This window comes from Canis aureus, chromosome 16 (assembly GCF_053574225.1).
Source record: "Canis aureus isolate CA01 chromosome 16, VMU_Caureus_v.1.0, whole genome shotgun sequence".
NCBI classification, from domain to species: domain Eukaryota; kingdom Metazoa; phylum Chordata; class Mammalia; order Carnivora; family Canidae; genus Canis; species Canis aureus.
Genome location: NC_135626.1, coordinates 55,986,144 through 56,009,774, shown reverse-complemented (window position 1 = coordinate 56,009,774; position 23,631 = coordinate 55,986,144). Strand labels below are relative to the sequence as shown.

At 47.8% G+C, this 23,631-nt stretch overlaps 1 protein-coding gene across 15 annotated transcripts in view; it reads left to right on the top strand.

The window, feature by feature from the left end:
- The window catches only part of SLC39A11 (solute carrier family 39 member 11), a 404,898-nt gene that overhangs the window by 353,088 nt on the left and 28,179 nt on the right, over nt 1-23,631 (top strand). For 9 of the 15 annotated variants that reach the window (XR_013354910.1, XM_077854073.1, XM_077854074.1 and 6 more), the window contains one exon: nt 21,590-21,766. The exons of 2 other annotated variants lie outside the window; for them this stretch is intronic. Coding sequence is in view for 11 of the 13 variants with exons in the window: in XM_077854073.1 (XP_077710199.1) it covers nt 21,590-21,766 (177 nt within the window). In the remaining 2 variants the exon portion in view is untranslated. Of the gene's footprint in view, nt 1-21,589; nt 21,767-22,193; nt 22,287-23,631 lie in introns of those variants that run through there. 4 more of the 15 variants (XR_013354911.1, XM_077854078.1, XM_077854081.1 and 1 more) reach the window with 3 other exon arrangements.

Genomic DNA, 23,631 nt, shown 5'->3' with positions numbered 1-23,631 from the left:
TGTCCCTCACCTCCTCGCCTCCCCCTCCCCGGCTCCTGCTCTTATGCTCACTCTCTCTCTCCAATAAATATATAAAATTTTAAAAAGAATCAGGAAAAAAAAAAGCTTTTTCCTTCTTCCATGAGATCTCTCTCCGCCTGTCATGGTGTTTTGTTTCAGTTCGATTTTTTTTTAATTGCAGTAAAATATACACAGCGTCAAATCTACCGTCATGACCGTTTCGTGGGTGCAGCCCGGAGGCAGTTAGTACATGCGCATTGTTGCACAACTGTCACCACCATCCATCTCCAGAACTCTCATCTTACAAAATGGAAACTTTGTCCCTGTTAAACAGGAGCCCCCCAAGCTCCCTGCCCTCAGCCCCAGGCGCTCATCAATCTTCCGTCCATCTCTGTGAATTGATTACTCCAGGTACCTCATGTGAGTGGAGTCACACGGCCTGTTGTGTCTTTGTGACTGGCCTATTGCACATAGACTAAGGTCCCCAGGGTCCATCCACGCTGCAGCAGGTGTCAGAACTTCCTTTTTAAGGCTGAATAATATTCCACCGTACGTACATACCACATTTGGTTTATCCATTCACCCGCCGACGGCCTGCTCCCACCTCTTGGCTATCATGATAAGGCTGCTATGAACACAAGTGCACAAATATCTCTTCAAAACCCTGATTTCGATTCTTTTGCATACACTCCCAGAAGTAGAATAGCTGGATCACAGGGAAATTCGATTGGCCACGGCATTTCTTTTTTTTTTTTTTAATTTTTATTTATTTATGATAGTCACACACAGATAGAGAGAGAGAGGCAGAGACACAGGCAGAGGGAGAAGCAGGCTCCATGGACCGGGAGCCCGACGTGGGACTCGATCCCGGGTCTCCAGGATCGCGCCCTGGGCCAAAGGCAGGCGCCAAACCGCTGCGCCACCCAGGGATCCCGGCCACGGCATTTCTTGTTTGCTTCTCAATGTTGGGCTCCCTCGGGCACAGGGGCTCTGTGCCTGGAGGAGCGCAGACCCTCACAGGCTCCCGGGGCCCAAGCCCTTGACCCTGACTGGGTGCTCGGGGTGTGTGCTTCTGACCTGACCTTCCCGGGACCCCCTGAGTGGCTGCACTGGTCGCTTGGCCCTTCATGCAGGAGAGTAGAAAGAAATTAGGGAGAGAAAGGGAGGGTGAGGGGTACAGTGAGGCCAGGTGAGGTGATTTTGAGTATGTGCATATGAAGATCTGTGATTCCAGACTTTTCTGTCCGTTGGTTCAGTCAAAAGAACCTTTCGTTGTTGGCCTCATGCATCCAGCCAGGTTCCCTCTTCAGGCAGGTGGGAAGCTCCACGAACCCAGGTCTGGACCTGGAAGTGTGTACCGCGGTCTCCAGGGGCAGTCCTGTCTTGCTGGCAGTTTGGGGGCGACGGCCCCATAAACATAACGGGGTCTTGTTCTCTGGGATGTTCACACCCATGCTTTCTTTTCTAAGCCTCAGTTTCTGCATCTGTAAAAACAGGGTTTCCTTGAGGAGTAAATGGAAGCGAAGGTCAAGGTGTTAGGTGGTGCTCTGCTGGGTAGCTGTGAACACTCTCCGCAGCGGGGCTGTGGCTGCGTTCCTGCATCTGTGGCCGGAGCGTGCAAAGGCAGGATGGGTTAGAAGCTTCTCCACGGACTGACTAGCCGCTGGAAGAGCCTGTCTCTCCGCTCTGACTTTGCATTCTTCACGGTGTCTGCTTGTTAGTAACACACAAGCAATTTGTGTCGTTAAACGTGACCGTGATGTCATCGCTATGACTTGTGTGCCGTGTAACGTGCGGACATCTCAGGAACCCCACATGACCAGTTGGGACCTGCTCCCCAGCTGAAAACTAAAATGAAAAAGGTTCCTGACATAACATGCCCCTCGATGTGCCCAACAATGGCTTAGACATTAACATCTATTATAACCACTATAAATGTACCTAATAACATTTTTTGTAACAGCTTTATTGTGATATAATTCACATAGTATATAGTTCACCCATTTATAGTGTAAAATTTTTAGTATCTTCACAGAGCAGTGCAGCCATCACCACAATCCATTCCAGAACATTTCATCACCTTAAAAAGGAAGTCTGGGCACTTCAGCCATCACTCCTCCCACCCCATTTCTTCTCAACCCTTCAATCCCTGGTGACCATTAAGCTACTTTCTATCTCTATAGATTTTCATATAAATTGTATTTTTATATATATAATGTCCCAAATATATATATATATAAATTATATAGTCATATAATAGTGATCCTCTGCAACTGGCGTCTTTAACTCAGTATAATTTTCCCAAGTTAATTCATGCTGTAGCACGTACCAGTACTTTGCTGTTTCTTATGGCCCCAATAATATTCCAGGGTATGGATGCACCACATCTTGTTCATCCATTCATCAGTTGATGGACACTTGGGTTGTTTCTACTTCAGGACAGTTGTGAATAGAGCTGCGAGGAACATCTGTGTGCAAGTTTTTATGTGGACATTATTTTCAGTTCTCTTGGGTAGATACCTAGGAGTGGAATTTCTGGGTCCTATGGTAAATCTACATGTAGCATTTGAGGAGCTGCCACACTGTTTTGAAAGCAGCTGCACCATTTCCCGTTCCCACCAGCAGTAAAGGAGGGTTCTGATTTCTCGCAGCCTCACCAACACTTGTTGTGTGACTCGATGACAGCCATCCCAGAGGGGAGTGGGATGCCATTGTGATTTCCATTTGAAATTCCTCTATGGTTAATGATGTTGAGCATCTTTCCATGTGTTTGCTGGCCGTGGGTTTGTGTTCTTAGGAGAAATGTCTATTAATGTCCTTTGTCCAGTGTTTAAATTGGATCGTGTGGCTTTATTACTGAATGGCAAGAGTTCTTAATGCATTTGATCCAAGTCATTTGCCAGATATATGATTTGCATATGTTCTCCTATATTTGGGTTGCTTTTTCACTTTCTTGATGGTGTTCTCTGAAGAACAAATTTTAAATTTTTTGATGTCGAATTTATCTCTTGGTTTTTTTTTCTTTTATTGTTTGTGCTTTTGGTAACATATCTAAGAAACCATTGCTTGATGCCAGGTTATAAAGACTAACTCATTTGATTCTAAACATTTTATAGTTTGGGCTGTTAAAGTCTTTAATTTGTTTTGAGTTAGTATTTGTATATGGTGTGAGATAGGGGTTCAATTTCATTCTTTTGCATGTCAATGTCCAATCATTCAGTACTATTTATTGAAAAGTCTTCTTTTCCCTTTGAATTGACCCGACATCCATGTTGATAATCAATTTACTATAAATGGGAGGGTTCTTTTCCCCCTCAACTCTCAACTGCATCCTGTTGATCTCTAGGTCTATCCTTATGCCAGTATATCATAGCCTTTGAGTATTATAGCTTGGTAGTAAATTTTAATTCAGGACATGTTAGTCCTCCAACTTAGTTCTTCCCTGTCAAGATTGTGTTATTAATTCTGTGCCCCTGGTGTTTTCATATAAATTTTAGCATCAGCCTATCAATTACTGCAAAAAAAAAATCAGCTGAGATTTTGAGAGACTCTGCATTAAATATGAAGATCGATTCAGGGAGTGTTGTCATCTTACCAATATTAGGTCTTCCAATCCATAAACATGGGATGTCTTTCCACTTGTTTTGGTCTTCACTTTCTTTCAGTAATGTTTTGTAATTTTCAGTGTACACATCTTTCACCTCCTTGGTTAAATTTACTCTTAGAAATTTTTCATTCTTTTTGATGATATTATAAATAGAATTGTTTTCTTTTTTTTTTTTTTTTATTTGTAGAGAAGTAGTTCTTTTTTTTTTTTTATTTTATTTTATTTTATTTTATTTTATTTTTTTATTGGTGTTCAATTTACTAACATACAGAATAACACCCAGTGCCCGTCACCCATTCACTCCCACCCCCCGCCCTCCTCCCCTTCTACCACCCCTAGTTCGTTTCCCAGAGTTAGCAGTCTTTATGTTCTGTCTCCCTTTCTGATATTTCCCACACATTTCTTCTCCCTTCCCTTATTTTCCCTTTCACTATTATTTATATTCCCCAAATGAATGAGAACAGTGACCTCCAAACCAGCTCTGCAAGAAATTTTAAGGGGGCCTCTTAAAATTCCCCTTTAAGAAGAAGTTCAGTGGAACAGTCCACAAAAACAAAGACTGAATAGATATCATGATGACACTAAACTCATATCTCTCAATAGTAACTCTGAATGTGAACGGGCTTAATGACCCCATCAAAAGGCGCAGGGTTTCAGACTGGATAAAAAAGCAGGACCCATCTATTTGCTGTCTACAAGAGACTCATTTTAGACAGAAGGACACCTACAGCCTGAAAATAAAAGGTTAGAATTGTTTTCTTAATTTCATTTTCAGATGGCTAATTGTTAGTGTGTATAGAAATACTCTTTTTTTTTTTTTTTGGTATGTTTATCTTGTATCCTTAAGCCTTACCAAGCTAATTTATTAGCTTTCATAATTCTTTTTGGTAGGTTGCCTAGGATTTTCTATATATTTGCTTATGTTATCTTTAAGCAGAGATCATTTTACTTCTTCCTTTCCATCTAGATGTCTCATTTATTTTCCTTATCTTTTTTTAAATTAAAAAAATTTTCTTATCTTATTGCTGGTGAGGAACTTCAGTATAATGTTGAATAGAAGTGATAAGAGTGGTAATCTTTGTCTTGTTCATGATCTTAGGGGGAGAGTATTCAGTCTTCCACCATTAAGTACAATGTATGATGTCAGCTATGGGATTTTGAGAGATGCCCTATGTCAGGTCAAGAAAGTTCCCATGTATCCCCAGTTTGTTGAAGGTTTTTATCATGAAAGGGTGTTGGGATTTTGTCAAATGCTTTTTCTGCATCTATTGAAATGATTGTGGGTTTACTTCCCTTTTATCCTATTGATATGGAATATAGCAGTGATTTTCAGATGTTTATTTTTTTTATTTTAATTTTTTATTTACTTATGATAGTCACACACACAGAGAGAGAGAGAGAGAGAGGCAGAGACATAGGCAGAGGGAGAAACAGGCTCCATGCACTGGGAGCCCGACATGGGATTCGATCCCGGGTCTCCAGGATTGCGCCCTGGGCCAAAGGCAGGCGCCAAACTGCTGCGCCACCCAGGGATCCCAATTTTCAGATGTTTAAAACCAACCTTGCATTCCAAGGATAAATCCCACTTGGTTCTGATGTCTAATCTTTTTTCATATGTTGCTAGATTTGGTTTGTTAGAACTTGATGGAGGAATTTTCTATCCATATCCATAGGAGATATTGGTCTTTAGTTTTATTTTCTTGTGATATTTTTGTTTTGTTTTGGTGTCAGGGTAATACTTGTAGTCTAACTAAATATAGGAGATAAGAACAACTAGAAAATACCCCCAAATTTTTGGATTTGTACTGCTAGGTAGATGTTAGCACCTCTTACAGAGATTGGGATTCAGGGGAAGAAGAAGAAAATGAATTTGATGATTAGGATCAGGGTATGAGAACCATTTGGGTTTTACCCCTGTTGACAGAGCAATTGCTAATCTGTTTTAAGAAAAGTGTGGTCCAGGGGATCCCTGGGTGGCTCAGCAGTTTAGCACCACCTTTGGCCTGGGGTGTGATCCTGGAGACCTGGGATCAAGTCCCACATCAGGCTCCCTGCATGGAGCCTGCTTCTCCCTCTGCCTGTGTCTCTGCCTCTCTCTCTCTATTTCTATAATAAATAAATAAAATCTTTTAAAAAGAAAAAGAAAAGAAAAGTGTGGTCTACAATCTCCACTTTCTCCAGAACAATTGGCACCTACCCTCAGAAACTCTCCCATCTACCTCTGTTCCAAGAACACAGGAGTAGTTCCTGCTTTATAAGATACATGTTCAGTATTGAGGTGGGACCTGCTGTCAAATCCTTCACCTGTGCTTGGCACCTTATAACTCCTTTTGTGACCTGGGCTTCAGGTCTCTGGCTCTAAATTCTTTCAGCCTGGATTTTGATCCCATTACTTACCTGGTCTGTGGTACACAAGTCCTCACCTTGCATTTCATGGATGCTGAGCCTCATCACCCCAGGCTCTGATGGCATATTCTGGCTGCTTGAACCTGCTTCTTCTCCTCTGCCTTTTTTTTTACCTGGATTCTTCAGACTGTCTTGTCTGCTTGAATTTTGAGCTGCTTACCTGTCCTTCTTTATTGGTGCTAACTGTTTCCACTACCTCCTTATCTCCAGAATCCTGACCTTTGTTTCCCCACCTGGACTTAACTCTTCTTACATCCCATCCTGATACCAACTGGCCTCACCTCTCCCCAATCCTCCATCTGTCCCTATCGTTGGTCATGGTTTTCTCTGGCCTGCCCCATCCTGCTGTTGATCATATGTCAACTGTGACCCCATGGTATTGACTTTCAAGGTGAAAAATTCAATTTGTTTCCCTTTGTGGTTAAGTTAAATACGTGAAAGCATATCCTTTGACTGAGGATCCTTGTAGATGGAGAAACAAGGAAGTGCTGCAGCTTTCCCGGGGAGGATTACCTCTAAGCTCTGTGGAAGGTTCCTCATATCACCCAGCAAAGTATTGGAGACCTTTCAAAGCAGACTGAAAACTCAAACCTCAGAATCACAAACACCGCTTTCTGGTAGAGCCCCAGCCAAGGTTTTAACTGGATCCAAGCCATCCTGCAAATGTTCTCTCCATGTTGCTTTTCTATTTAAAAAACGAGAAGAAGGAAACACTAGATTAACATGATATACAGGGTAAATAATCGGTGTGGTTGGCAGAACAGATCACCCTGAGATTTGTACATATCCTGAAAGAAGCGACTGGATTAATTTGAACAGGAACAATGATCGAAGTTATAATTAATATTACAACTCCTGGGAAATGGGAGGGGGAGGGCAGTGATATCTAAGGGATGAAATGCAGGAGGACTTACCACATTTCAGGTGAATTTAATGAAAAGAAGCTCACAGACATACCCTGGAAAATTTACTGTATTAGAAAAATAAATAAAATGTTACAAGACCATCCAGATAGAAAAAAGGCAGGTTACTCATAAAGGAATTAAATTCAGATTGATCAGAAACTAGCTCAAGTGAAAAGGGACATTCATTGAAAGGATCCAGGAAATTAGGAGCAGGAAAACCCGCAGCCTCATAAACAAGTGAAATTGGGCCTAGGAAATCTCCTTCTGTTCCTCCTCCCTCCTATCCTCCCCTCCTCCTCCCTTCCTCCCTCCTCCTCCTCTTTTTCCTCCTTTCTCCCTCCCTCCCCTCTCTCTCGCTAATGCACACACATACTCACATACTTCATTTTTTTGTGCACAGCTCAATAAAGCTGTTGGCCTGTAATTTCTTTACCCAACAACCACTGTTCCCTGGATACGCTCTCTTTGTCAAATTGTAATTAACTGTAAGAGAAAAGATATTTGGCTCAGCTCATCTGCGTTCAGGAGGGACCTTAAACAGATTGAAGACCAGCCTATATATCAGTTCACCTTGGACCCCGGATCCACTCCTGATCCAATCCTTTTGGACACTCCAACAAAAAAGAGCTCAGCTCTTTTTGGTCAAGCAAATGGCTTTAAAAAGAAAAAGGCTGGGGTACCTGAGTGGCTCACTTGGGTGAGTGTCTGACTCTTGGTTTTGGCTCAGGTTGTGATCACAAGGTCGTGAGATCGAGCCCCTCATCAGGCTCCACACTCAGTGGGGAGTCTGCTTAAGATTTTCTCTCCCTCTATGCCACGGCTCCATCTATCTCAAATCAATAAATAAATCCAACAGAAAGAAAGAAAGAAAGAAAGAAAGAAAGAAAGAAAGAAAGAAAGAAAAAAAGAAAGAAGGAAGAAAGAAAGAAAGAAAGAAAGAAAGAAAGAAAGAAAGAAGAAAGAAAGAAAGAAGGAAGGAAAGAAAGAAAGAAAGAAAGAAAGAAAGAAGAAAGAAAGAAAGAAGAAAGAAGAAAGAAAGAAAGAAAGAAAGAAAGAAGGAAAGAAGGAAAGAAAGAAGAAAGAAAGAAAGAAGAAAAGAAAGAAAGAAAGAAAGAAAGAAAGAAAGAAAGAAAGAAAGAAAGAAAAAGAAAGAGGCTGATGGTTTTAGCCTGGATTTTTTAGAAACCAGAGCCAAAGGCAAAGTTTGCATGCTGAAATGTGTACTGGGAGGTGTACTCCAGAAGAAGAAAGAGTGAGGGAGAAAGGAAGTGAATGGTACTAGGAAGGCAAGAAAGTAAATCTGAGGCATATCACTGAGCTGGCTATAGATTCTAAATCTGGAAGCTCTGTCACGGTTATGAAGAACATCTTTAGAGACAGAACAGGACAGCTGAACCTCAGAACTGCCCGTCGGAAGGTGCAGAGGGGAGGAGAGAAGAAACACACATGTGATTTACCTCATAATGCCTTCTCATCTCTGCTTCTTTGGTCCAAGCTCACCTCTTCCATGCCTCTGAGTTGCATTACCCATCCCTCCAGGCCCAGCTGCTGGGGTCTAGCTGGGGGCATGTGGGCACTGCACCTGCTGTGGGTCCAGCCACCATGGAGAGAAGCTGAGTCTCTACTTTTGCGCGGTCTGAGACCATTCTTGATGTTAGGATCTAGCCAGCTGCAGGTGAGACTTTAGGAATGGCACGTTATATTAGTCATGGTTTTCCAGAGAAACAGAGCCAATAGAATGTGTACATATAAGGAAAGAGATGTATTATGAGGAATTGGCTCATGTACTTACGGAGACTGGTGAGTCCAAACTTGCAGTATGGCTGGCAGATGTGAGAACCAATAGTTCCATTCTGGTCCAAAGGCAATCTGCTGGAGAATTTTTTCTTACTCTACGGAGGATCCTTTTTTTTTTCCCAGTCAGTCCCTTCAACTGATTAGATGCGGCCCCCCAAAGACTAATTGCTTTAGTCTACCAATTGAGATGTTAATCTCATCCAGAAGCACCCCTGCAAAAACAACCAGCACAATATTTGGCCAGATAACTGAGCACTCCATGGGCTAGTCAAGGTGACACATAAAATGAACCATCACACGTGAGAATTTCTGGGCTTGCTTAAGAAATTCTCTGCCAACATCCAGGATTCAGGCAGGATCATAGGGAACTGGGATGAAGCAGACTGGTCCCAGACACTGGACTCAGCACACCAATTGCCCGCCATGTCTGATACAAGATTGTATGACCGCATCATTCATTATTGTTGTGCAGAGATTATCATCGTTCACGTGTTTATCTTTAAATTCTATCGACTCGCCTCTTCCCAATGACAACTGTGTTTTTGAAACTATTTGTATTTTGAGGATATATATATATCTCCAAAGAATCTCCAAAGCTCAACTTTGTCTTTTGCTGAGAAACCATCGTTCCACTCTGTAGACTTTGCCTTCCTAATCATGTTTTCTTTGGTGGAGAGAAAATGAACTGTGGCCTAACGCTGATATACCAGAATAAGCATACCAAGGGAGTGTGCCAAGGGAGATGATTGGGAATGTGTACTCCATATAAATGGAAAAGATGCTGTCTTGAAGGCATGTAAGTTTGTCTTCTGTCTTTCCCTTCCTTGAGTGATTCCTTAGAGATTTTTGACCTGCCCTACAGCACCATCCACCATCCACGTTCCTGCCCCTTCACACGTACACATTCTCACTGGGGACAGGGCCCACTTGTTTCACTGGCAAGCAATGTCACCACATTGTTGATGATGTAGTTCAATGTAACAAGATTGTTAACAAGACATGACTCGCATTCTCTTTGTCATGCTAACTCTTGGAAATCTGGTGCACATTTCCCATTTGTAGCGCATCTCAATTTGGATTTACCACGTTTCGGATGTTCCATAGCCACCCATGGCTCATGGCTACCATATTGGGTAGCGTAGCTCTCGAGCACTGGTTCTAAACCTTGGTTGCATGTTGGGATCCTCTGGGGCTTTGAAATACTGAATCAGAGGTGCTCCCCTGGAGCGATTCTGATTTAATGGGGCTGGGTTGAGGCCTGGGCTCCTCAAGTGACTTTTCTACTCAGGCTTGAGAACCACTGGTCTACAGGGCATTCTTCTTGGGCAGGTGAGCCCTTCCCTCCACCCCACCCCCCAACTCTGGCCAGACCTCTCTTTCCCTCCATCCCCATGAGACCCACATTGTAAACAGAAATTAAGCAAGCTCTAACTTGGGTCATGGGTAGACGAAAAACAGAAACAGGATGGTATTACATTCTGTCTCACAGACAAGAGTGAACAAGCTGAATACATTCTCTGGGTCTGTTTACCAACAGGCTTGGTAATTATTTGCTTGCCACTGCCCTTTCTGCTTGCAGTATGCTTCTTGATCCGTCTTTGCCAGAGCGTTCTCGGAGACTTGAGAATCATTTATGAACACCAGAGATTTGGCCATGTTTCCCCCACTGCATTCCACTGGGAGCTTCCAAAGGGAACAGAGGCGTTCTGTGAGGAATCTGGGTTCCTGGAGACAACTGCAGGAAACCAAGGGTCTCGTGACTTCTGCTGAACCCATTTTTCTCTGCGTGCCCTAGACAAGCAAGCTCTCCTTCTTCCACAAATAGAAACCAGTCCAGACAAACCACAGAGACTCGGGTTTCCAAATGCATCCAAAAAAGATTGTTTCAGGGAAGTGGACAAATGAGGCATGAGTAATTCAATCAGCAGGGAAACAAACACAGTGACGCCCCACCTCTGAAACCCAGGGTGTCGGCAGGCAGCTGTTTGGCAGTCCCAGCAGCTCCCGAACACCTGGGGCCCCATCGGCCCAGTCGGTCCCTCACATTCAAATTAGACTCCCCAGGGATGGTCCAGAGCTGGAGGCCTTGCATCTTGAGGAACAGAAAATTGCTGTGGGCTTTCTGGGGGCTGAACAATTTATGGAGAATAGAATCACTGGAAAGGTGTCACGAGTTGCTTGATTTTTTACTCTTTTTTGGATGTTTGCAACCCGGAATTCATAAAGTAAATAACCGGCCCAAGCAGGAGCTTTTTGCTCTAGTGAAACATGCCGGGGAAGGTACACATAGCCCAGTCGTTGACACTGAGCTAGACCGCCCTCCATCTGCTGGGATGCCAAACCCTTTATGTTGACCTTCAGGTAGAGGAAATGGGCCAAGCCATCCACTCTTATCCATCCAACCTGTCACCCAGAGCCTGTAGTTGCAAATGCTAGTTGGTATCAAGGGTACAATGTGGCTGTGTGTAGGAGTCCATACAGCGCAATGAATAATCCCCACAGGAACTAATCCCGTGAATTTCCTAACAACATCCACAGATAATCACCATGCCTACCAACATAGTGCACAGAAAGTCAACCATATTTCCTATGCTTTCCTAGAGTTTATGTTGTCCTTTCTTTGTTTTTTTTTTCTTTTCTTTTCTTTTTTTCTTTTCTTTTCTTTTTAGGATTTCATTTATCTACTTGAGAGAGAGAGAGAGTACAAGCAGGGGGAGGGGCAAGGGGAGAAGCAGATTCCCCACTGAGCAGGGAGTCTGACATGGGGCTCCATCCCAGGACCCCAGGATCATGACCTAAGCCAAAGGCGGTCGCTCATCCAACTGAGCCCCATCGTTCTCCTTTCATATAAAGGTGAGGGGAGAGGGAGCAAGATCTCCATGACCAACCTTTTCCACACTCTGTTCCCAATCAGTATAGTGTAATTGTGCAACTTTTTAAACAAGGTATTTTCAGTGTTCATTTGTAAGGAAAAGAACCATAGTCCTATCGTCCTAAGCTAAGAAGAGAATTAACCAGTTCACAGAGCTGGAAAGTCCAGGGAGTCTGGCTTCAAGCACAGTTTGGTCCAGGGGCACCTATGATATCATCAGACCTCTGCTTGTTCTTCTCTCCTTCAGCTCTGCTGTCTTCAATGTTATCTTGATTTTTGGGTTCTCTGTGGTGGCAAGATAGCCTCCTGTTGACAGCTCCAGCCCTGTATCCTCCCAGGTTCAAGTCTGACAGAAATGGGCCGTCTCCTCTCATTGGCTCCCTTGAGGTCCAATTAAACCAACTTCTATCACAAGTTGAACCAGTCGAACCAACAACTAGCTGATTGGAATTATACCCATCATCTGGAGTAGGATCAGTCTGCTTCCTGGAGCCCAGCACGGAGGCTTGGCTGAACCCCTAGGGACTGAGAGGGTATAAGGTGGGTTCCCCGGGGGGAGTTGCCTGGTCTCTTCAAGATGGGGCCTTCATACTCTTGGTCCTTCCTGCTTGATTCCATTGGTCCTTCTTGGATGGAACACACCACAGAGGATATGCTTTGGCTGTTTCTGGTGGCGGTGTCCTTGCCTTCCCAGAGGCCACCATCAGATTGAGGACCTTGTCGGACCTACAAGAGATCATAAGAAATGTGCTTCATAAACTGCCCAGGGCTTCACAAACTCAAGTCCTCTTTTTGCTGTTATTTCTCAGGAACTGTGAACTTAGCTCCTTCTTTTACTTTCTTAGTCTGAATGACTGAAGAATTGGGGCATTGTTCTCCAGAGAGGCAGCCTAGCCTAGCACAGTGTCACGAGCACGGACTCTGAAGCCACCCTCTCCGGGTCCAAGTCTAGACTCTGCCGCTGACCTGCGGGGTGGCTTTGATTAAGACTCCAGATCTCTGTACCTTAGTTTTCTCACCTGTAAATTGGGGACAATAGGATGCTCTCCCTTGTATTTTTTTTTTTAAGATTTTATTTATTTATTCATGAGAGACACGCAGAAAAAGGCAGAGACACCGGCAGAGGGAGAAGCAGGCTCCCTGCGGGGAGCTCAATGAGGGACTGGATCCCAGGACCATGGGATCACAACCTGAGCCGAAGGCAGACGCTCAACCACTGAGCCACTCAGGTGCCCCTTTCCACAGTTATATTAATCAGTTAATATATTATATTAATCAGTTAATACACATCAAATGCCCAGAACAGGGTCTGGCATGTTGCAGGTACTCGGTAGTAAAAGTAATAGATTTTACTCTTAGGGAGTGGGCTCCTCCGTCCAGGGGTCATCAAACAGAAATTAATTTCTGAGCCTGTCCCAGAAAGATACTCGGGTGGGAGGCATTCATTCAGGGTCTTGGTGTCTAAAAGCCCTATCTTGTTTGGAGTGGGATGTCACCGTTTTTTGAGAAGGATTTAAAAACTGGATCTGTCTGGGGACTCGGTCTGGCCTTAGAAAAGCTACGTTAGCTCATCAGAAAAGTAGTTGAGAGCTCAGACCTCTGAGCCCGTGTGCTTCATGAGCCCGGTGTCAAGCCCAAGATAGGACTGGGCCTCCCGTGGGGCAAAGATGCCCTGGGCGCTTGACCCGCAGGTGTCACCCAGGCTGGCACTACCTCCACCCGGGCAGGGAAATGCTCCTTCAAAGGCATTCATTGCTTGCTGTGTATTTTTATCATAACACCTCTTCCACCTCTTGCCCCCATGGAACTGCTCTAATTAAAAGGCTATCAGTTCTGACTTGGCCGGGAAAGTTCCTGCAGGTTGCAGCTTGAGTCTAGAGGGATTTGGTTTTGATACACGGGCTTTATGTTGTGTCTCTACTCTGTCTTGAAGCACAGACACAACAGGAACATCAGTCCCATGGGAGGGACTTTTCACTGCTTTATGGTTTGGACAGGATCCACTCCTGACGGAAACCCCCTAACATTTCGGGGAAAATCTGTACAGTAAATCCGAGCAGGAGGAAAAGGCAAAAGAATGAAAACTGGACAGTCCGCAGCCTGGTGACGGGGTGATGATGGAGCCCAAGAGACTAGGCTGCCCGTTGAAGTCTCCCTCGTCCACCCCAGCCTCCTCAAGCCACAAGGACAGCTGGAATCCATTCTTAACATTCCTTGGAAAGGAGGAATCCACTCCCTCTCCTAGGCTCGTGTGCAAAAGCGATTGCCAGAGCTGGGCTCCGTCAGTCTTTGGGACAGATCATTCTTCGTCGTGGGGACTACCCCATGCTCTTTCGCAGCATCGCCAGGCTCCAGCCACCAGGTACCAGAAGCACCCTGCCCAGTGTCCCCTGGGGGGCCAGATCTCCGTGGCTGAGAACCACCACTGCAGGTGGTGCATCCTTCAAACACTTGAAGGCCTACTAGGTGCCAGGCTTGTGCCAGGGGCTGGTTAAATCCAAAACAGTAGGCTCCTATCCTCGGACTCAGAAGAACAGAGTTGAAACCCATTGCAAATTAGTGTAAATTCATAGAGCATGGATTGGCGCATCCCGGAGTAAATTAGTCATGTGTTCGAGCCAAGGGATGCCTGTGTTCTGTTAAAGGCTTTACTTACTGTCTTCCGAAAGAGCTCTCACAGGCCCCAAGGCCTTCCTACTTAGCCACCCCTCAAAACCATTCTGTACGCCCTCCCCAGTGGAAAGGAAGCAGCTGCTCCCAGTCTCCTGAAGAACCACACTTCAGAGGCTTGGCCTGCGTCCTCTGCGCCTCCTTCTCTCCAGCCAGAATTCCAGGTCTCTAACCTCCTGGGAGGCATTGTGGGTAATGCCGAAATTGTGCCAAACATCTGGATGAGAACGGCAGGACGTGGCCAGGTCTCCCAAGGTTTCCATGCTGCGCCGCTGGGATAGGATGTTAAAGTGTCCCTCCCCGCTGTGCTGTGACATCCGTGCTCGACTGGCAACCCCAGGCTTCCAGCTCCGCAGCGGGGGCCCCACTCATCGGCCCCATCCCCTGCCCCCCCCCCACTTGTTTGGCCTGGTCAGCTCATGTTGGAGCCCGGGGACAGGGACGGTGCCATCATGACTTCCCCTTCCCTGGCCACCCCAGCCTCACCTCTGTGGGACTGTCTCTAGGAGATGCTCAGAAACCAGTAAATACTTCTAGGCATTCGATGGTGTGTATAGAAACAGTCAGAGGTCCCCCTGACATCTTAGCCTCCCCCAGTTAGATAGAAATGACTCTACGCTTCTGAGACTTAGCATCACTCCTCTAACCCAGTTGATGGGAAACTACCGATGAGCACTGGGTGTTATGCTATATGTTGGCAAATTGAACTCCAATAAAAAATAATAATATAATAATAAAAAAAGAAACTATTGAGAAAACTTGAACCAAGTTTCCTGTCCCAACTGAATGCATGAGAACAATCACAAGTGCAAAATATGAACCTTAAGTTAAAAAAAAAAAAAAAAAAGCAGCTGGCCCAAACCATGCCCATCTCCCGGACACCGTGGTGCCCTGGCCATGGAAGGGCCCCCCACACATTTGACCTGAAACCGAGGTTTCTACATCCTTGAACTTCTATTCTCGAAGAAACCTTGTAGCTTATTTTCTGTGTGACTTTTGGGTAAGATACCAGAGGAAGGGTTCCAGAGCGGGCTCACTGCCTCTCTGGGTTTTCCATGGTCTGACTTCTCGGTGTGGGACTCCACCAAAACCCAGATGCAGGAAATGGTTTCTCGAAGGTTCTACATACATGGCAAACCAGAAATCTGGACATTCCAGGATTTCAGCTGCCTGTGCCCGGCCAGTGAGGATGAATCATGGGTGGTGCAGTTAACAGAGCACAGAGCTGCACAGAAGGCTTTTGCCACCTGCTCGGAAGCTGAGAATGTTTGCAGCACCAGCCTCTCTTGCCAGCCTCGATTCTGGGGTTGCTTCGTCCCCAGAGACATTTAAAAACAGAAAAGAGGGCAGCCTGGGTGGCTCAGCAGTTGAGCATCTGCCTTTGGGTCATGTCATGATCCCGGGGTCCTGGGATCGAGTCCCCCATCGGGCTCCTGGTGAGGAGCCTGCTTCTCCCTCTGCCTGTGTCTCTGCCTCTCTCTGTGTGTCTCTCATTAATAAATAAATAAAATCTTTAAAAGAAAAAGTACAGAAAAGATAGCTGTGTGTCCTGAGCCTTGATAGTGCGGCCCCAAAGTGAGAGGTGGATGGGACCCTCCCTGAAAATGCCTTTCAGCCTCAGGAGGTGGCTGTTACTGGTGACATGAACAAATAGGTCCTGTCACACGTTGTGGGGGCTCCCTGGAGCCTCTCTCCTCTGTCCTGCTCCAGAATTCTCAGTCATAACAGACTAGATCGATTTCTGAGGGGCCAGGCCAGAGCTGCTCCCTCCTCCCCGACCCCCACCTGGGTCTGGAGGGCTCTCCTTCCCCCCTTCACAGATCCTCCCCCAAAAGTATCCTTCATCGCCGCGGAAGTCCAACCAGATGTTCACCCTGGAGGAATATTTGTAGTCTGGGGACTGTCCCGTCCGACACCGTCTCCCAGTACTTAGGACAGTATGTGGCACAAAGAAATACTCGTTGAATAAGAGGAATGGGGTTTTAAGGCATTGCCTTTCAGCCAAAGCTCCCCTCTTTTTTTTTTTTTTTTTTTTTTGCTTTTTACACTGGAGTGTTTTAAACAAACATATGGGAAGGAAAATGCTATAATAAATCTCCATATGCCCATCACCAGCTTCAGTAATTTTTCAGCCAAATTTGCCTCGTTTTATTTTTTTGCTTTTATTATGGAAACGTGTAAACATACATCAAAAACAAGAGACGGCTATAATAAACCCCCTGTGCACGTCACCCAGCTTCAAGTATGATCGGTGGTAGCCACCCAGCCTCACCACACTGAACACACCAGAGGCAGTTTTAGAAACAGCCCCCCCAACTCCCTTTTGGGAGTAACCAAATCAGTTTATTTCTAAGCTGTTTAGAGAGAAACAAACCTAAACATCTTATAATTACATCCAACTTCCTTTCTGGAAAGAGATCCAGAAAAATGGCTTTTTTTTTTTTCCTTTTTCTTCTTCTGCTCCCTTTGATCTGAAAAGCAGCCCCCAAATGTCAGGCCATATGTGTGTAAATGCAGACATGGAGGGCACATATAAAAGCGTCTCCCCCACCCCCCAAGCAGGTCATTATCTGTGTTTATCTTATCAGGATACTCCTAAACCAGGCCCACTTAGAACAAGGCGTCCTCAGTTCAGTTTATAAATCCACCGTCCCAGGCGGAAAACAATTTGAAAGGCAGCATTGTTTCTGGACAAGGCTGTAACTGTGATAGCCGAGCTTGTATGGCTCCTGTCTGCTAATAAATTGCCGGCCCCGGGGTTGTGGCCAGGGACCTTGGCAGAGCATTGTGCCCTGTGTCTTCTCCTTCCCAGGCCCGTCATCCCAATGGCCACGTAGAGGGCCAGGCAGACAGAAGAGCGTTTGCGGAGTTCCTGGGTCACGGGGTGGTGGAGGCTGCTCTCAGGGGGTGTGGTCTCCACTGTAGGACGTGCTCCATGTGCCTCCTCGGGCGGGTGGGCTCCGGTCGGGAGATGGAGTCCTGGGGTCTCCCCCGTGGCGCAGTGAGCTCCTTGCTCCGGATATTTGGCTTTTTGGTTTCTGTGAGATGGTTTGGTGGCAGTGGGATTGATGGTGACTGTGGGAGGGAGGGGTTCCAAGTCTTTCCTGCCTGCTTCCCGCCACCCAGCCTTACCTTGGGCCCTTATTGGGAGCAAATTGAGAGATACCTTCATCTAGGGGCGGTCAGGGAAGGTTTTGCAGTAAAAGTACATACGCAGAAGTACTAAAACCATCAAAGGTCATGTGAACGTTGCTGTCGTTGTTAGGGGGAAGAAACAGACAGGAATTCTGTGGGCAGGGTGTAGTGGAACACACGGGGGGGCACAGAAGGTCACCCCCAGCCTCGGGCCAGGGTCCTAGGGTCTGTGTACCAAATGCAGATGCTGAGGCATGTGGCACAAGGCTGCAGCAGGAAGAAGCCAATGCTGTGTGTGAAGCATCTAGAACAGCATGGAACGTGCAGCGGGGCTCAGAAAAGATGAGGAATGATAAGGTAACAATATTATCATAGTATTTATGTGGTATATAATTGGCAACATGATTATCCAAAGCAAGTTCATGGAGGTGCTAAATAGCGGCGAGCAGGTCTGTGTGGGTAAACTGGAGAATTCTTGATGCGGAATGGCAGTAGAGTAGATGACGTTTTCCATGGAAATCGCAGAGTTAGGGGCAAGGACGTTGCACAAGAGAGTGTGGATTTTTTTAATGTCAGGCTGTGAGCAACCCCTGAAGGCTCTTGAGCGAGACAAGCATGGCGAGGACTGTCCGTGAAGCCCAGCGGGAAGAGGAACAGACTTTGGAGCATGATCTTGGTTTAACCATGCAAGTGTCCACCAAGCCCCTGGCCTTGGGTCTTTGATCTGTAGCGTGGGGATTAATATCAGCCCCTCACATCCTGCAGCTCTCCTGGCAGACACCTTTGAAGTAGTGGCCATCGTTATTTGTGCTTTGAGAGATCATGTGTCGGTGTGGTGGACGATGGGGGTGGTTTGAAGGAAGGAGTAATGAGAGGCAAAGGCTAAGGTCAGGCAGGATCCAGGTGAGGACCCAGGAGAGGACTCAGGTGAGGACCCAGTGAGGACCCAGGAGAGGACCTAATAAGGACCCAGGAGAGGACCCAGTGAGGACCCAGGAGAGGACCCAGAAGAGGGCCCAGGTGAGGACCCAGTGAGGACCCAGGAGAGGACCCAGTGAGGACCCAGGGGAGGACCTAGTGAGGACCCAGAAGAGGACCCAGTGAGGACCCAGGAGAAGACCCAGGAGAGGACCCAGTCACAAGCCTAAGCTCTGCTGCTCCTCCCCATCCCCGAGACCCCCACTGAAATGCCAGCTCCTCTGAAAGTCCCTGCCCTCCCCTCCACCTCACCCCCATTTACTCTTGATCCCACCAGCCCACCTGTTTCCTTCTGAGCCCTTCGCAAGCTGTAATTATATATGCTTTCCTCTCTACTTAATTATTATCTGTCTCTCCTCACAGACTCTTTGCCCCGCACCAGAGTCTGTTTCGCCACACCTGGCGTCCAGGTGTTACAGATGCGCCCTCCCACACACCCTGGCTGCCCCATACTAGTGTCCTCTGGCTGCCGGAACAAATTACCACAAACCGGAGGGCTTAACATGACAGAAATAAGTTTCCTCCCAATGCTGGAGGCCAGAAGTCTGCAACCAGGGTGTTGGCAGGGCCGCCCTCCTTCTGAGGGCTCCAGACGGAAATCGTCTCTTGCCTCTTGTGGACACTGGTGGCTCTGGGCAATTCTTGGTTTGGGCAGAGTAAGTCTGGCCTCCCTCTGACCCCGGCCTCACGTGGCCCTCTCCTCTTCAGTGTGTCCCTCCTCTGTGTCTTCTACAGACACTTGTCATTGGATGTAGGGCCCTACCAGATAATCCCAGTCGATATCAGCTCCAGATCCTTAACTTCAATATATCCACAAAGACCCTTTTTCCAAATAAGGTCACGTTCACAGGTTCTGGGATGTGGGTGTTCCTTTTGGGGGGCCACCATGCAGCCCACCACGCCCTCCTTTGTGCGATGTTCCCTGGAATAAAGATGTCTTGAGCAAAAATGACTTGCCAAGTTGCCCACTGGGTTCCAGGCACAGGACCAGCCACACGTCAGGGTCCAGGAAGTGTCCAGCTCTGGTGAAGCTTTGCCTTCCTTTTAGGGAGAAGGGACCAACCATGAACACATGAGCAGGAATGTGCCAGATGGTAGACAGACATGCCGAGGAGAAAGATCAAGCCAGGAGTGAGGCCGAGCCCGTGGGATGAGTGGTGGAGGTGGGCTCTGTTTAGACTGGCGCTCAGGGGAGGCCTGCAGGGGTGGGGAGGGGGGAGGCGTTGAGGCAGAGACCTGAATCGAGGTTGGGGCCGGGGGGAGTGGTGTGCGGTAACCAGAAGTGGATTTCCCATTTCTACCCTTCTTGGCGTTCCTGGCCTCTGACCCCTGTGTGGGCCGTTCCCGTGATTTCCAAAGAGAACCAAAGAATTCAGTACCAGGCCAAGGAAAGGGGCAGACAAGAGAGAAGGAAGGAAGGGCCAAGGGAAGTTCCGCTCCCAGCCTCAGGGAGAGCAGCCCTGCGCATGCCCGGAAGGAGGGAGCGAGAGAGAAGGACTGGCCCTGGGAAGGGGGTCTCCGAGTGGGGACCCGTGGCGTCCCCACCACCTCTGAGCCACAGAGCCAGGACGGCAGACTCTGCAGGGCAGCCCAGGGACCTCCAGCCCCAACCCCAGGTCTTGCTGCAGAGAAACACTATCCCAGACTGTAGTGGATAGACCCCGACAGGACCCCACAAGCCCCCCCTTCCTGTGCCTTTTTGGTCATCATCCTGCCTCCCAGTCCCCGGCCAGCCATAGATCCACTGGAGAGGACAGAATGGAAAAGACACAGCACGCGGCAGGGGAGGGGACAGCAGACACCCCTCCATCCCTCCCAGCGCCCCAGCCTCAGCCCCGCAGCACATGGGTGGGTGTGGGGAAAGCCTCACAGAATGGGGGGAGCCGAGTGGCAGCTGGCTCAGGGTCTGTAGCACAGCAGAACTGGCTCTTCCTTGAGGAAATTCAAAGCCAGGTCAACTACCAAGCCAAGGGGCTCCACGGGGTTAGGGCCGCACCCTGGAGGCACCCCATGGGGGGCAGAGCGGCCAGCAAGCTGAGGCCACGGGGGGACCGTGGTATCTGGGAGACATCGAGGAGACAGGCCCTTTGAAGCCCATGAAAGAGGACCCAGAGCAGGAAGCAGCAAAGGACACCAGGGCTCAGGGAGGTGCCCCGAAGGAGCCAATTCCAACTTCGCCGACTATAGCTTAAATAAGCAAGGAACCTGTTGGCGATCTCAGGGGGGCACAACTGACCACCCATTTCTCTAAAGCGCCAGAGAGCAAACATTTTAAGCTTTGTGGCAACTATGTATTTCTGCCCTTTTAACCCCAAAGCAGCCATAAATGGTACAAATGGATGGGCGTGGCTGGGTGCCAGGAAAACTCTATTTACTAAACCAGGACAGGTTAGATGTGGCCCGTGGCCATAGTTTGCCAACCCCTGATGTCGACAGTGGGGAGCTAGGGAGGGGTTTTGAGCAGAGGAGTAATAGTGCTCGGGGAGGACGGCTGCGGCGGCCGTGGGTGGCGGGGACAGACCCGGGGCAGGGAAGACCGGGGTCCCCTTGGCTCGGGGTCTCCCACTGGGCTCTGTGCTCCTGAGGACACAGCAGTTTTCCTTAGATGATGCAGCATCCACCACGCTTCTGGGAAGCGAGATACTCGCTGCTCTGGGACCACCCAAGGAACCGGATGGTTTACTGATCTCATTGTTAAATAAAATATTTTAGTAACGTGTTCGAGTTCTTTCCAGGCCAGGCCCCTCCTGACATCTGGGCAGCGTCTGGCCAAAGAGTGCTTGGCAGGCAGTCCTGCTGATCTGCACCCTTGGGTTTGGATTAAGGATGGGAGGGATGTCCCCCGGGCCGCAGGCGTGCTGGACAAGGGTCCGAGCCCACACACATTTGGAGAAAAGCAGGGCCTGTGTGAGGCCAAGTGCTCATGCACCCTCTCGGGGCTAAGGGCAACCAGACAGCCGGGTGGGCCCAGACGAGGGGTGGTCGAGGTACCCACCAAATTGGGAGGCTCACCTTTTGACCTGGATTGAGGGTGGGGAAGGCGTGGGGGGTGGGGGTGGGAGGGGAGGTTTGCTTTGGATTCTGGTCATTCTTGTTTTGTTCCATTGTCGTCTGGGGTTGCTCCCTAATTTAAAAGTGATCCAGATGTTTGGTTGTTATGAAGATATTTGGCATCTGATAAAGCCCACGGAATGCTGACAAAATTCAATATTCTTGTAGTGCAGGGTGGACCCAAATCATACCGACCGCTACTACCTCTTCCTGGCAAACAGGTGTTGCCCGAGGAAGCGGACCCTGCAGAGGCCAGAGAGCGGGCGAGGCTGCAAAGCCGCCCATAGGAAGCGCAGTGCCGTCCTCTCAGCTTCCCTTCTCTCCACAGCAGCTCCTGGACACTGGGTACATGTGTAAATCCTTGCTCTCCTCTCCCTCCTCACCCCACCCCATCTCACGGCCCCAAGTTGTTGAGCAATTTTACAAAAAGGCGCTCGGCGTGGATGGACGGACAGGCAGTCGAGGCCGGCAGGCAGACAGTCTGCAGGGGGCCTGGTCAGGCCAGGGCTCCTGGGTTGGGTAGGACAGGCCTGTTCCCTGCCCCCTGACCCCTCAAGGCCAGGCATTATACCTACTGGGTAGCCCAACTGACCCCATTTTAACAGAGTGTCATAGCTATGGCGGGGGGCGGGGGGGGAGTATCTGGTCCAGAAACGCACAGGCACTTGGGGCCCCATGAACACTGCGGAGACTTCCGTGAACAAAAGACATCTGCACGTGAACGTGAGTCAAAGGTGAGTCCAGGACCAACACTGGCTCTATTCATATTTAGTTTCCACGTGTGAGTAATTCTCAAGAATGCCCGTGGTTTACTCTGGTGACGTTAGTGGCATTAATACTCAACGGCTGAAATGATTTCAGACACTGTTTCAGCTGCAAACAGCTGTTGATCCAGCTCCCAGAAGGTAAGCATTCTGAGGGCAAAAAAATTAATTAATTAATTAATTCAGCTTTTGCATTTCTGGCTAAGAAGTCCTTCTGGGGTTAACCATATCTAGGTCTGCTGATGGGAGGCCCTGTCATCAGTTTCCGAATGGTTGGACTAGCTAACCACTTTATTTTTTATTTATTTTTTTTAGCTAACCACTTTAAAAAAAATAATAAATCTCAGAAAGACTAGACCCAGGGTTGGGTACAGATGGATACGGTACAGAGAGGATGCTCAGGACACAGTGCAGTACATTTTTACACAGAGAGAAGCAGATACAGGGAAGAGAGTGACTTGCCCAAGGTCACTGCAAGGAGACGGGTGAGCCAGGACCTGAGCTGAAGGCTTTTCTCCGTCTCTTCCCCCCACCCTAGGGGTCCTCAGTGAGGACAGCATTTCTACATCACCTGGGGAACTTGATCAATAGGCTTCATCCGGGGGCACCTGGGTTGCTCAGTGGTTGAGTGTCTGCCTGGGGCTCAGAGCATGATCCCGGAGTCTTGGGATCGAGTCCCGCAGGGAGCCTGCTTCTCCCTCTGCCTATGTCTCTGCCTCTCTCAGGAATAAATAAATAAAATATTTTTTTAATTTTATTTATTTTTTATTTATTTATGATGGACATAGAGAGAGAGAGAGAGAGAGAGAGGCAGAGACACGGGCAGAGAGAGAATCAGGCTCCATGCCAGGAGCCTGATGCGGGACTCGATCCCGGGTCTCCAGAATCGTGCCCTAGGCTAAAGGCAGGCGTGAAACCACTGAGCCACCCAGGGATCCCCAATAAATAAAATCTAAAAAAAAAAAAAAGTTTCATCCGCAAGGAGTTGGCATCCACGTTTTGAAGAATCTCCCAGACGCTCCCCCATCCCCAAGGCTGCCCTTCTGCTTAAAATCTCTATTTATAGGACCACTCCTTTGAGACGAGGCTTCAAGAGGTCTTGAGATGTGCTGAGAAGAGATCTCACATCAGTGGAGTGACCCTTTCCCTACTTGCCCCTTCCCACAAAGGGCACTCACTCTCCCTTGCATATTTGGAATGTCTGGTCTGGTTTATCTGCTCCAGAGGTTTCCATGTGACTGCTCCTCCCGAGGGCTGTACTTTTGTCAGCCGGTCTTCCTGCCACCTTCAGCGGGCCTGAAATCCTTCCCTTCCCTACCCTGTGGAAAATAATTTGGCTCTTAGAGGCCACTGTGGAATCTATCTATGAACTGCTCCTGCCCTAAGGATCTCCTCTCTTTGCTAGCAGACGCCCTGTTAAATTTGGGGAGCTACTAGGGGATACCC